The following is a 15,047-nucleotide window of genomic DNA, read 5'->3' on the forward strand; positions in this document are numbered from 1 at the left end:
ATTGAAACCATGTCTGAGGGGCAAAAACAAAGAAGAATGAAAGAAAGTGAACAGAGTCTAAGAAACCTGTGGGACACCATTGGGAAGACCAATATGTGAATTGTGGGAATCACAGAAGGAGAAGAAAGAGAGAAAGAAGCAGAGAGAATATTCAAGAAATAATGGCTGAAAACTTACCAAATTTAACGAAAGACCTGAAAATGCATATCCATGATGCTCAGTGAACCCCAAACAGGATAAACCAAGATAGACCCACACTGTACCCTGTTATAATCAAACTAATGAATGCCAAAGATAGACTTCTGAAAGCCACAAGAGGGAAGCAATTTGTCACATTCAAAGGATCCTCAATAAGATTAAATTCTGATTTACATCAGAAACAAAGAAAGTAGTTGCTTAAAGCGCTAAAAGCAAAAAATTCCCAACCAAGAATTCTATAACCAGCAAAACTGTCTTTTAAGAATGAGGGAGAAATTAAGATGTATCCAGATAAACAAAAGCTGAAGGACTCATCACCATTAGACTGACCCTGCAATAAATGGTTTAAAGGGAGTTCTGCAGTTTGAAAGGAATAACAATAGACAATAAATTGAAGCCACATGAAGAAATAAAGATCTCCAGTAAAGAAAATGCATGAGTAAATATAAATTCTAGTACTATTGTATTTTTGGTTTGTAACTGTTTTACTACTTATAAGATTTGAGGTACTCATAATATATAAACATGTAATTTGTTATAAGAGCTACATAATGATTAGAGGTTGGAGGGATATAAGAACATAGTGTGTGTATACTATTGAAGTTAAGTTAGTAACAAAGCAAATGAGAATGTTATAGATTTAGGATGTTAAATTTAAGTGCAATAGGAAGTTAATGCAAAATGAGTATAGGGTTTCTGTTTGGGGTGAAGGAAGAGTTCTAGTAATGTATGGTGGGGAAGGACTGCAACATACTGAATGTGATTAATCCCATTGAATTGTAAGCCTGTGAGAGGGTTGGATGGGAATAGTTATGTTGTATATGTTTCCATGATTTAAAAAGAGAAACTAAAGAGATAATATCAGTTAAATGCAATACATGATACTTGATGGGACCTAAGAATGGAGGAGAAAAAGCTCAGAAGGGCATTATTGGTACATAAGAAAAAATGGAAAATAGACTATTTTACATCAGTGTTAAATTTATTGAATTTGATAATTGTACTTAACATGATAACATAAATGAATATTCTTTCTTTGTAAGAAATGTACAGGGATGTATTGTGTTGAGGAGTGTGGTGTATGCAGTCTGATCTAAAATGTTCAGAAGATGGATAGATGGGTGGTTGGGCCATAAAATAAGTCTCAATAACTTTAAAAAGTTTGAAATTATACAAACCACTTTCTCTGAATATAATGGAATGAAGATGGTAATGAATAACAAGCAGAGAACTGGAATATTCACAAATACCTGAAGGTTAAACAACACACTTACTTAAACAATCAGTGGGTCAAAGAAGAAACTGCAAAAGAAATCAGTAAATATCTCATGACATATGTAAATGAGAATATATTTCAGAAATTATAAGATGCAGCAAAAGGCAGTGCTGAAGGAAATTTATAGCACTTAACACTAACATTAAAAAGAAAGAAGAACTAAAATCAAAGATGTAACAACACCCCTGGTGGAATGAAAAAAAAAGAACATCAAACTAATCCCAAAGCAAGTGGAAAGAAATAAATAAAAAAGATTAGAACAGAAATAAATGAAATTAAGAACAAAAAAAATAGAGAATCAACAAAACAAAAAGTTGACAAACACTTAGCTAGACTGGCCAAGAAAAAAAAGAGAGAAATATAAATAAAATCAGAAATGGGGGTGTATTACTATTCACCCCACAAAAATTAAGATCATAAAAGCATATTATAAACAACTTTATGCTGATAAATTGGACAACTTAGATGAAATGGACAAATTCCTAGAAACACAAAAAACCTTCACTAAGTCTACAAGAAACAGATTACCTCACCTGACCAATTACAAGTAAGAGATTGAATCAATCATCAAAAAACTAACAACAAAGAAAGCCCAGAGCAAGATGGTTTCACAGGTGAATTCTACCAGTCATTCCAAGAGGAATTAATACCAGTACTGCTCAAACTTCAAAAAAATTGAAGTGAAGGAAACACATTAGCTAACTCATTCACTGATGCCAATATCATTCTAACACCAAAAACAGATAGAGATACCACAAGAAAAGAAATTATACACCAATATTTTAATGAATGCAGATGCAAAAATCCTCAACAAAATACTTGCAGATTGAATCCAATAGCACATTAAAAGAAATAATACACCACGATCTAGTGGGTTTTATTACAGGTACACAAGGGTGGTTCAACATAAGAAAACCAATGTAATATGCCACATTAACAAATTGAAGGGGAAAAACTACATCATCATCTTGAGTGACACTGAAAAGGCATTTGACAAAATATAATGTCCTTTTTTTTTTGCACATGTAGGCACTGGGTACATCCTTCCTTGACTAAAAAAATCTTTGAAAGATAGTTATAGAGGAAAATTTCCTCACCTTGATAAAGGACATGTTTGATAAACCCACAGCTAACATTGTACTCAATGGGGAAAGACCAAAAGCCTTCCATTTAAAATCTAGAACAAGACAAGGATGTCCTCTGTCACCACTGTTATTCAGCATTGTGCTAGAATTTCTAACTAGAGCAGTTAGGCAACAAAAAGAGAGTAAAGATATCAAAATCAGAAAGGAATAAGTTTCAGTATTTGCAGCTGACATGATCTTACATATAAAAAGTCCTGGAAAACCTACCACAAAGTAATTAGAGCTAATAAATGAGTACAGCAAGATCAATATGCAAAAATCAGTAGTGTTTCTATATGTTAGTAATGAGAAAGCTGAGGAGGAAACAAGAAAAAAATTGCATATTCAATAGCAACTAAAAGAATCAGATATTTAGGAATAGAAATCAAAGAAGACCTCCATAAATGGAAGGGCACTCCATTTCATGGGTTGGAAAAATAAATATTCTTAAGATGTCAGTTCTATCCAAATTGATTTACAGATTCAATCCAATCCCAATCAAAATTTCAGTGGCCTACTTTGCAGAAATGGAAAAGTCAATTATCAAATTTACATGGAAGGGTACAGGGCCCTGCATTGCCCAAAATATCTCAAAAAAGAAGAATGAAGTGGGAGGACTCACACTTCCTGATTTTAATGCATATTACAAAGCTACAGTGGCATAAAGATAGATATATTGACCAATGGGGTCAAATTAAGAGTTCAGAAACCCTCACATCTCTGGTCAATTTACTTTTAAAAAGGCTGCCAAACTCACTCAAATGGGACAGAATAATCTCTTCAACAAATGCCCCTGGGAGAACTGGATATTCATACTCAAAAGAATGAAAGCAAACTCCTATCTCACACCATATACAAAAATTTACTCAAAATGGATCAAAAACCTAAATATAAGAGTCAGGTAGGAAATCCATTGGTAGAAAATCTAGGGAAGATCTTGAAGATCTTGTGATAGGTGATGGTTTCTTAGACTTTACACCCAAAACACAAACAATCAAAAAATATATAGATAAATGGGACTTCCTCAAAATGAAATACTTTTGTGCTTCACAGGACTGTCAAGAAAGTGAAAAGGCAGCCTACTCAATGGGAGAAAATATTTGGAAACCATATATTTGATAAAGGTTTAGTATCCAGAATATATAAAGAAATCCTACAACTCAATTATAAAAACTTCAACAATCCAAAAGAGTTGAATAGACATTTTTCCAAAGAGGAAATACAAATGGCTAAAAAGCACCTGAAAAGATACTCCCAGATGCCATTCAGTATGCACTTTCAACTTGTAAGTTTCTATTTATTTTCTTGCTTAAATATGATCTGGACCAGGCAGTGCCTCTGTTCTGATATCTTCCTTTTTCTCAGGTAAGTTGGCCTGCCTAGGCTTTCACTGGCTTTAATATGTAATAACTTTATCTATAACATGAAATCATGAGTATAAGTATCTTCAAATTGATGTTAAGATTAAATGGCATAGGGGGTGCAAGGGTTGTTCAGTGGTAGAATTCTGGCCTGCCATGTGGGAGACCCAGGTGTGATTTCCAGTCCATGTACTCCCCCCCCAAAAAAAAACCAACCAAACAAAAATTCAACAAATGGTGTGGCAATAATGGGATACTCATGTGAAAAAAAGAATGAAATGTGATCCTGCCACACAGCATACAAAAAAAAAATTAAACTGTGCTTTTAAAATTTTCATCTAAGCTCTGTGATCTAATCTGATGAGAATAGTAATGAGCATTTGATTTAAAAAGTTGATTAAAGCATAGAATCATACATTAAACATTGAATTTTCACTTAAAAACATACATACACTTCTATTCATCAAATTTTTTTGACATACACTTCTATTCATCAAACAGGGCCAGGCCACTGTTTTTGCACACCTGTTTGCACACCATTTCACTATTTGGAGTCCTAACTTGGTATTAGTGCATCTAGCATACCCACAATGCACAGTCCACAGTTTCCAACTTTTGTTCACTTAAAGTTTATCAACAGACTTCCATTTTTTTAACTAGGAGAAAAAAGATGGTCTAACTTTTGCCTCTCCAAAGTCACACAAAAGCAACAATTAGAATGAGAAACAGAAGCACAGACTCTCTCTTTGATAAAATCAGAGAACATTTCAAATACTAACCATGTGTATTATGAAGTATAATGAAGGTTAAAGTGGGATGCTAGAAGATGCCAAGAGAAAATTTCCAGTGTTACAACTCTCAGACAAAATCGACAGAACACATTTCTCTAAAGTAACATATCCTGAAGAGCAAAATCAAAATCAACCATCCCTGGTCTGGAACAAATGCAACTGATGTCCAGGATTGTGCTTCCCAGTTTGTCACAAAGAAACAGAAAATATTAAAGAACACAAAGACTCACATTGAAAAACCATGTTTGTAGGAAGCAGTATGCTGGTGAGGCAGGATGGAGAAAAGATTGAGTTGTGAGTTGTGCTACAGCTACTGATCTCTGATATCAGGAGAGAAGTAAAACCTAAAGGCTGTAATTCACACATGAACACACAGTTTGAGAGAGGAGAATTTTTGCAGGCTTGAAGTGCAGACCTGGAACCTGCTTAATACATTCAACTGCAAAAATTTGGTCCAGGGGCATTCATTCAACTCAAAGTTGAGCAATTTTTTTAAAAAAGGGAAAAGGTAATCTGCATAATTCAGTACTAAAGGGGAGGAAAAAAGAAAGAATTGAACATATTCCAAAAAAAATTAACCACAAAAATTGTAGCTCCACGATAATAAAAATTGTCACCAAATGTATTACTATGAATTTTTAAATTTTTTTTAAGTTTAAAAACAGAAAAAGTAAAACTATGTACAGAATGCTACCATGTGACCACACGTAATTTGACAGCAATTTCTTCTGGCTACTTTTTTTTACCATGCCTTTGACAAAGGCATTCAATTTATAAAAACAACTTTTCCTTTTGCTTTCATATTTCATTGATTATATAATATTTATTTATATCATTACAATAATTTAACTGACATAAGTTTAGAAACAAGCACAATTTACTCAATAAGCATAAAGCTCAACTTACAGGAGCAGAAATACATAAGGAAATCACTTGCTAACCACAATGGTCCAGCATGCAATGGACAACATATGTTTTAGGAAAAAAGCACAAAGTGCTTTTTGGTAAATTTGTTAAATGTGTGGTAAAGGACATTACCTTAAAAAATGATCATATGTCATTATTGTGTTATATTCCCTTTAAATTATTCTGTAGGATATATAGTTTTAGATTTTAATCTTATTCAGTAGTTATCCTACTATTTGCCCCAAGAATAGTAACAAGTGAAAGTAAATGTTTTATCACTATGTATTGGAATACGATTAATAGGATGTTGCTAGCTATGTTATTTATATTTTGAAAAACCTTTATCATTGCAGAAGATTTAAGTGAAAGAATTCAGTTATTTGACTTGCTTCATGAATATCCTTAGAACTTTTCAGACACCTCAGATTATTTTAAATTGTTTTAATGTTTATTTTACTTTAAGAATATTAAGAAAATATGCTTATTTTTAACTATTGAATTTATTATTGTGGTTTTTTTGTCCTGAAGATGCCAGAAAAAATTATAATGGACTACTCTGAGAAGTACAAGCCTAGAATGAATGAGCTGGAAGATTTTAATATGGTGAATCTCAGAATTAAACATATTAAATTGGATATTTTGCTAGACTTGAATATGACTCTATTAAAGTGCATTATTGGGCCAATCAATCTATGTTGTTATTCCCTTAATATAAAAACCTGTTTGGATCATTTCTTATTTTAGAACAATATTAGGTGTCACTAATGTAATAAAGAGCACACATAGTAAATTTCTCTTAAAGTGTATTATAAGTGCCCTGCAAGAAGTTTCAGACTTCTGTGAACACAGTGGTCTCGATGCAGTTATTTCACAAGCACTTCTTTTAATGAATTTCATTCCTAATGCCCATTTAAAAGCTTTCTGTCACATAGATGTAATCACTTGTTAGATTAAACTTCAAAGTAATTTAGAGGACATTCTTATTTTAAAAAAAAAACATTTGGATCTCTACAGTATTCATTTTCTGAAAATGTACACTGATTACTGGAGATTTTAGACCTATATAAAGTTTTCTAGATACATTTTTTTTAAATATGAGTGTTAAGGAAATAATCTATTTTTTTAAGTGGCTGCTATCCCATCTTACTCTTTCTTTTAGTTGAAAGTTGTATAGCTCCTTGTATAGAGGCATTGATTCTTCTGGATCGACTTTGCTACCTGAAAGAACAGGTAAATGATTTTATTCTTGAAATGTATAACAGATATTTTTATTAACTCCAGAAATATTGATTCATTTATCTCAAATTTTCTTTCACATAAAAGTAGTAAGATAATTTTTCCTATTATATTTTCAAACTCTAAGTATTCACTCCATCTCTTTTTAGGTATATAAACATATGTATAGCAGATGTTTTCAGCAAAGCTACTAAAATAGGTTTTCAGCAAAGCTGCTAAAATAGTTTATTCTTTTACTTGCATGATAATTACTCCTCAGCAGACAGCAAATACAAAATCCCATATGTGATGAGACAGTGTATAGTTAAAATTAATAAATATTTGATATAAAAGATATATATATACTTCATTTGTAGGACTTTGCCTTAGAATTCACTTTCAGATCTTTAGACATGTGCACACTGCAGTATAGAAACTTCTTTCTGATCAATGAAGATTACTTCTATTTTTTCACAATAAACAGCTGTTTTATCTTTGTTTAAATGACAAAAATATTGTCTTTTTGTTATCTTTAGGGAAAATATTTTTCACAATTTTCTCCTCTGAGCTGTGGTCAAGATGAAGTTTTGTGACCTTTTAAAATTAAACCCATTAGTGGGTACAGCCTTAAGTATCTGCAATAAATCCTTCAATTTATCAATTTTATTTTATTTTGTGGGGAACTTTATTTTCTTCTTTTCAGCAGGCTACTTGCAACAAATGGATTATAATAAATGTTTGTTGCCATTATAATTGGTATTTTCATGAAGAAAGGAAATTTTTAAATATTTTAATAATTGTTTATTTTCCCAAGCTGCCACCTTACTCAACATTATTGAAGAGCTTTGATTCCCTAGTTGGTAGGTGACAGAATCAGGCCAGTTTTACCAAAGGGATACTTGTTTTCCCTTTCAAATCAGATTATTGACCTAAGTACAATTAACAGGAAATGGTATGTAAGAAAATTAATAGATTGGTAATGAAGTGATAATAATATTTAAATGTTAATTTTAGTATTTAAATTAATGTTTATTATTATAAATGTAATATATATTATAATAGAAAAGTTCCAAAGTGAAGAAAAAATGTAAAAGAAGAAAATTAAAAGTAACCACAATCCTACCTTTCAGTATTAACTACTCAATTTTTTGTGTACATTTAGTGCTTCTTTCTAATATATAAAAGCAAATTTACATCCAAGTTATTTGTTGTGTGGGATATATTTTAGAATTTTCCTATATCATTAAATATGCTGCAGAAAATAAATAATGTCCATCATATAATTATTTAACTGATATCCAATTGTTGGCCACTTTTAATTTGCACAAAGGAATGAATAACCTCACTGTAGTTCACTATATACATCTTTATTTCCTCAGCATGAATTCCTGAAGGTGAAACTGCTAAATAAAGGATATACAACAGCTTTGAGATATATTTCCATAATGGTTATAATAATTTATATATTGTCTAGCAGTATTTGAGAATGCCCATTCCACCATCTGTCTTTCCTTTAATAATTTCTGAAAGAAACCCTTCCCCATGTCATTTGATGAAGGAAAATATCAGATAGAAAGATCTAAGAAATGTGTAAATAACTTTTAGCTTTTTCATTTTTGCAGTAAAAGTTCATTTTATTCCAGAAAGAATAGTTTTACATAGTTTGTTATTTCTGTAGTTTACAGGCATACCTCACTTTATTGCAGTTCACTTTATTGCCCTTCAGAAATATTCCATTTTTTTTTTACGTATTGAAAGTTTGTGGCAACCCTGTAACAAGCAAGTCTTTCTGCACCATTTTTCCACCATTAGCCTGTGCTCACTTCATGTATCTGGGTCACGTTTTGTTAATTCTCATAATATTTCAAACTTTTTCATTATTATATCAGTTATGGTGGTTTGTGATCTTTGATGTTATTATTGTAATTGTTTTGGGGTGCCACAAACCATGCCCATATAAGACAGCAAATTTGATCAGTAAAAGTTGTTTGTGTTCTGACTGCTCTACCAATCAGCTCTTCTCCTGTCTCTCTCTCTCTCTCTCTCTCTCCCTGGGCCTCCCTATTCCCTAAAATGCAGCAGTATTGAAATTAGGCCAATTAATAACCCTACAATAGCCTCCAAGTGTTTATGTGAAAGGAAAGTTACACATATCTCACTTTAAATCAAAAGCTAGAAATGATGAAGCTTAGTGAGGAAGGCATATCAGAAGTCCAGATAGGATGAAAGCTAGGCCTCTTGTGCCAGTTAAGGAAGTTGTGAATGCGAGGGAAAAAGTTCTTGAAGGAAATTAAAAGCGCTGCTCCAGTGAACACACCAATGAAAAGAAAGCAAAACATCTCCATTGTTAATATGGAGAAAGTTTTGGTGGTCTGAATAGAAGATCAAACCAGCCATAACATTCCCTTAAGCCAAAACGTAATCCAGAGAAATGTCCTAACTCACTTCAATTGCATGAAGGCTCAGAGAGGTGAGAAAATTGCAAAAGAAAAGTCTAAAGCCAGCAGAAGTTGATTCATAAAGTTTAAGGAAAGAAACTGGCCCCAAAACATAAAACTACAAGGTGAAGCAGCAAGTTATCCAAAAGATTAAGCTAAGATAATTGATGAATGTAGCTACACTACACAACAGACTTTCACTATAGGTGCAACAGCCTTATATTGGAAGAAGATGCCATCTAGAACTTTCATACCTAGGAAGGAGATGTCAGTGCCTTGCTTCAAAGTTTTAAAGGAAAGGCTGACTCTCTTTTTAGAGGTGAATGCCATTGGTGATTTTAAGTTGAAGCCATTGCTCATTTACCATTCTGAAAATCTGAGGGCCCTTAAGAATTATGCTAAAACTACTCTGGCTGTGTTCTTTGTATGGAACAATGACGCCTGCATGATAGTACAGCTGTTTATAGCATGGCTTACTGGATATTGGAAGCCCACTGCTGAGACCTATTGATCAGAAAAAAAGAATCCTTTCAAAATATTACTGCTCATTGACAATGAACCTGTTCACCTAAGAGCTCTGATGAAGATATATGAGATGAATATTGTTTTCATGCCTGCTAACATAACACCCATTCTGCAGCTTGTGGATCGAGGAGTAATTTCAACTGTAAGTCTTATTGAAGAAATACATTTTTTAAGGCTATAGCTGCCATAGTGATTCCACTGATGGGTCTGGGCAAAGTAAGTTGAGTAACTTCTGGAAAGGATTCACCATTCTAGATGCCGTTAAGAACACTCATGAGTCATGAGAGGAAGTCAAAATATCAACAGTAATAGGAGTTCAGAAGAAATTAATTCCATTCCTCAGGAATGGCTTTGAATGGCTCAAAACTTCATTGGAGGAAGTAGTTGCAAATGTGGTGGAAATAGCAAGAGGACTAGAATTAGAAGTGGAGCCTGGAGACCTGACTAAATTACCGCAAGTTCATGTAAAACTTCAATAAATGAGAGTTGCTTCCTATGAAATCAGTAAAAAAAAGTGGTTTCTTGAGTTGGAATCTTCTCCTGGTAAGATGCTGGGTGAATGTTGTTGAAATGATAGCAAAGAATTTAGAGTAGTACATAAACTTAGTTGGTAAAGCAGCAGCCAGCTTTGAAATAATTGACTCCATTTTGAATGACCTTCTACTGTGGGTGAAATGCTATTAAACAGCATCACATACTACAGAGAAATCTTTCATGAAAGGAAGAATCAATTGATATGGTAAACTTATTTTAGGAAATTGCCATAGCCACTTCAACCTTCACCAACCAACACCCTGATCAGTCAGCAGGCATTAACATTAAGGTAGCAAAAACATTACAACTCTCTGAAAGCCAGATGATGGTTAGCATTTTTTAGTAATAAAGAATTTTTTAAATAAGGTATATACATAGTTTTTTTTAGACATAATGCTGTTGCATACTTAATCGATTACAGTACAGTATAAACAACTTTTATATGCACAGGGAAATTTAAAACTTCATGTGACTTACTTTATTTGTAATTTTCACTATATTGCTGTAGTCTGGAACCAAACCTGCAATATCTCTGAGGTATGCCTATATATTACAATATATAGTCTGACTCTGTCACTTCTTTTTTCTTTAACAAACTGATATAAATCTAAATAATTTATCAATTTGCAGGAAGACATTGCATGGTTTGCACTTGTGAAGTTGTTTGACCCTGTGAAATTTCCCAGATGTTATGCTATTATTGCTCTAAAGAAGCAGCAATGATTTCAAGTTGAAGCAAGTTATTAGATGTATCCCATCAATAGGTGAAATCTGTTGGTAATACCTTTTTTCTAAGCATCAATTTCATTATATAACGGTTTGAAAATTATTATATATTTTTTAAATAATGAAATAATGGCTAACAACAAAATGCCAATCCATTTTTCCATTGTCAAAGTGTACATTAATAAAATGAGAACCAGTAAAAAAATTGTATAAAAGAGTTGGTCTGCTTTCCTGAGTTAGTATGTCAGTAGGGCACTATAATGTGTCTTGTTTCTAGTTCAGTATTTGTTATATGCTACATCACATTTTGACTTTTGATGACTAAAAAACAAATGAAAAAATGTAGGTGTAGATGGAATAAAATTAGTTGGTGTTGGTGTGGAAGGTCATTTGCATTTTCATCCACATTTTGGAAGGATTTTATGTTACCAAGAGGGAAAAATCCACAAAGAGAAACAATGCTCAAGAACCAGGCCAGATAAAAAGTGACTAATAAAAAGCATGTTTTACACTCTGTCACAATCTAAGTTACTTAGAATATTCTATGGCCTTTAAGAATCCTCCTGCTTTGGAGGGAGACTTCAGGAATGTGCATCTTATAAGATATTCACTTTAAGGATTCTGGTGGCTGTTCTTACTAAAATAATGAGTTGACATTTAATGGAATTACCTTGAGCTGTGTAAAAAAAATCTAAGTAAATCAAGAGTGAATGGGAGGGGCAGGCCACGGTGGCTCAGCAGGCAAGGACACTTGCCTGCCATACCAGAGGACCCATGTTCGATTCCTGGTGCCTGCCCATGTAAAAAAAAAAAGTGAATGGGAGAAGGTCAGCAGTCTTCCTAGTGTGATTCAATAGCAGAAAGCTTGAGGTTTCTTATGCACACAGAAGTGTTGGACAGCTGGAATAAAGCCTCTTTGATTCTCAGCTAGAAAAACTACATAAAATTCTTCCAAGCAGAAAGCATAATTGCTTTGCAAATTTGAAGTCTATCCACAGATGAGAAGAAAATCATATTGCTTTTGGTTATGATATTGAGCTTACTGCCATTATATATGTGAATGATCAGGTACTTTTTATAGCTAGTACAGTACTGGAAATATAAATCATTTTTTAAATTTTTTTACTGGAAAATTTGAAACATATCCAGAAATGGAGAGTAGAGTATAATGAATCCCCATGTATTTATCACAAGCTTCAATTATTAGCATTTTACCAATCTTGTGTATGTACATGAGCACACAAATGCACACTCTCCACCCAGACCCACCTTGGAGTACTTTAAGGCAAGTTCCAGGCAATTTATCATTTCAGGTAAATACTTTGGTATATAACAGTTAAGAGGTTTTTCTGTTGTAATATCTATTACTTGTTCTCATTCAAATTTCCATGATTGACTCAAAGTCTTCTATATCTGTTTGTCAATTCAGAATCCAAGCAAGGGTTCACATATTTATATTTGGCTGATTTATCTCTTTAGTTTCTTTTAATATAAAACAATTTCCCCCCTTTTATTTTGTGTAAATTTTTTTTAAGAAACCAGGTCGTTTATCCTACAAAATTTCCAATTCCAGATTTATGTGATTGTGCCATCAGCATGCCATTTAATCCATCTGTCTATCCCAAATATTTCCTGCAAACTAATAATTAGCTCTAGAAGCTTTATTATATTTGCGTTCTTGTGCATTTGTTTGACCTTTGGCAAAATTACTTCATAATTAGTGTTATGTGTGACCTGTTGCATTACGTAAGTCATATCACTACATTTGGTGATAATAAGATCAATCACTGATTTCAGATATTGTGACCTTAACTTACACAGTGTAAAGTTACCCATCAACTTTTCTCTTAATGGTTTTAGCAGCCAATAACAGTGATTAAAAACAAAAAGAAAGGTCATCCTCCAGAGCAACTAATAAATAACCAGAAACAGTACAGAACAACTGCTGGGGCCCATCAGTGACTGGACATTCAGCATACACCAGTCTGGACAAGCTGAGACCCTACACAATAAGCCCCCCAAGCAGTCCCCTTTCCCATGGAGTGGTTCCCCAAGGGGAAAGGAAAGAGACTTCACTAGCAACAGGGGCTTAGCTCAACCAACTCCTGCAGAATTAATTAACTAATTAATTAATTACTTAAAATAGGCCTACAGCTCAGATAAACCTCAAATAAGAGTGAAAGGTACTAGGAGTTTTTGCCCATGGCACAGAGGGAGGCAGGGGTGACCAAAAAAATAACAAACAGGTTTTTTGGATCATACAGCATAAACTAATTGAAAAGGGCTGGTCCCTAAAAAAGGAGGGGGGCACATAAAACCTGAACTTGGAGATACAAAGAGCAACATACTAACTTAAGCTCTTGATTAAGAAACCCAAGGAATGAGGGTCCTGCTCTAAAAAGTTTTTTTTTACTTTGTTTCTACTACTTAACATCTCATTAGATAGAACTGCAAGGCTTCTCAGGCTCCAACTACCCAAGGCAGGGGTGGAATTAAGCTTGTCTAGGAGACAAAGAAACTGATCAGGTGAAAGGAATTAATTCCCTGGATTCTGTACCGTCCCCAGGAGAGGGGTGGGGCCCAGCTCAGGTGGGAACTCTCTCACAAAGGGTTCAGACCCCAGGGACTGGAAAACTGAAGCAATTAAAGCCAGCCTACAACCTCTCCTCTGTTTTGACCATGCCCCCAGCAGGGAGAGTCTGCTGAAGTTAAAAAGTTACCACATCACTTTATGCTGGTGGGAAGCTGCAAGCAGACAAGCACCACATGCTGGGCAGGTTAGGAAAAGCAGAGTCTAGAGGCTTCATAGAAAAGCCTGTCAACCTGCAGTGTCTCACCATCAGGGAAAATTGATGCAGGCAACTCTTTCCTCCTGAGAGGAGGCCAGTCTGATCTGGGAAAATCTGACTGAGGTCTGTAATATCTAAGCAGACCCTCCTAAGGAAAAAAAGATAATGCTCCATATAGGCAGAGCAAGAAACAAGAAAACAAGAACTGACAAATTCTGATCCATTAAACAAAACCTATGCTAGAAGTCTAGAATAAGCTGAACTGAATGTCAAAGGACAGATAGAGAACAAAGCCATCCAGCAAGAAATTCCTAAGTAAAAGACTGAAAAGAATCTCCAGAATAAACTAATTAAGGAAATCAAATGCCTAGACACCAGCAAAAAACAACAAGTCATAATAGGAAAATTGAAGATATGGCCCAGTTAAAGGAACAAACCAACAATTCAAATGAGATATAGGAGTTGAAACACTAATTCAGGATGTTTGAACAAACATGGAAAATCTCGTCAAAAATCAAATCAAGTTGAGGGAGGATATAAAGAAGGCAATGAGCAAACAAAAAGATGAAATCAGAAGTCTGAAAAAAACAAATCACAGAACTTATGGGAATTAAAGGCACAGTAGAAGAGTAAAAAAAAAACAATGGAAACCTACAACATCAGATTTGAAGAGGCAGAAGAAAGGACTACTGAACTGGAGAACAGAACATCTGAAATCTGACAAGCAAAAGAAAATATAGGGAAAAGAATGGAAAAATATGAGCAGGGACTCAGGGAATAGAATGACAACATGAAGCACATGAATATATACATTGTGGATGTCCCAGAAAGAGAAGAAAAAAGGAGGAGAAAGACTAATGGAGGAAATTATCACTGAAAATTTCCTGTCTCTTATGAAAGACATAAAATTACAGATCCAAGAAGTGCAGCATACCCCAAACAGAGCAGATCCAAATAGACATACTTCAAAACACTTACTACTCAGAATATCAGATGTCAAAGAGAAAGAGAGGATTTTGAAAACAGCAACAGAAAAGCAGTCCATCACATACAAGGGAAGCCCAATAAGATTATGTGTAGATTTCTCCACAGAAACCATGGAGGCAAGAAGACAATGGTATAACATATCTAAGAATCTAAAAGAGAAAACTGCCAACCAAGAAG

At 33.9% G+C, this 15,047-nt stretch overlaps 1 protein-coding gene across 1 annotated transcript in view; it reads left to right on the plus strand.

Annotated features, from left to right (window-relative positions):
- Positions 1–8,070, plus strand: part of LOC143672737 (uncharacterized) — a 56,591-nt gene extending 48,521 nt beyond the window's left edge. The window contains exons 4-5 of the mRNA XM_077147275.1: positions 6,185–6,259; positions 6,816–8,070. Of these exons, the coding sequence (XP_077003390.1) occupies positions 6,185–6,259; positions 6,816–6,830 (90 nt within the window). The 3' untranslated portion in view covers positions 6,831–8,070. The remainder of the gene's footprint in view (positions 1–6,184; positions 6,260–6,815) is intronic.
- The last annotated feature ends 6,977 nt before the right edge of the window (positions 8,071–15,047 follow it).

The sequence above is a fragment of the Tamandua tetradactyla genome, assembly GCF_023851605.1.
Source record: "Tamandua tetradactyla isolate mTamTet1 chromosome 9 unlocalized genomic scaffold, mTamTet1.pri SUPER_9_unloc_2, whole genome shotgun sequence".
NCBI lineage: Eukaryota > Metazoa > Chordata > Mammalia > Pilosa > Myrmecophagidae > Tamandua > Tamandua tetradactyla.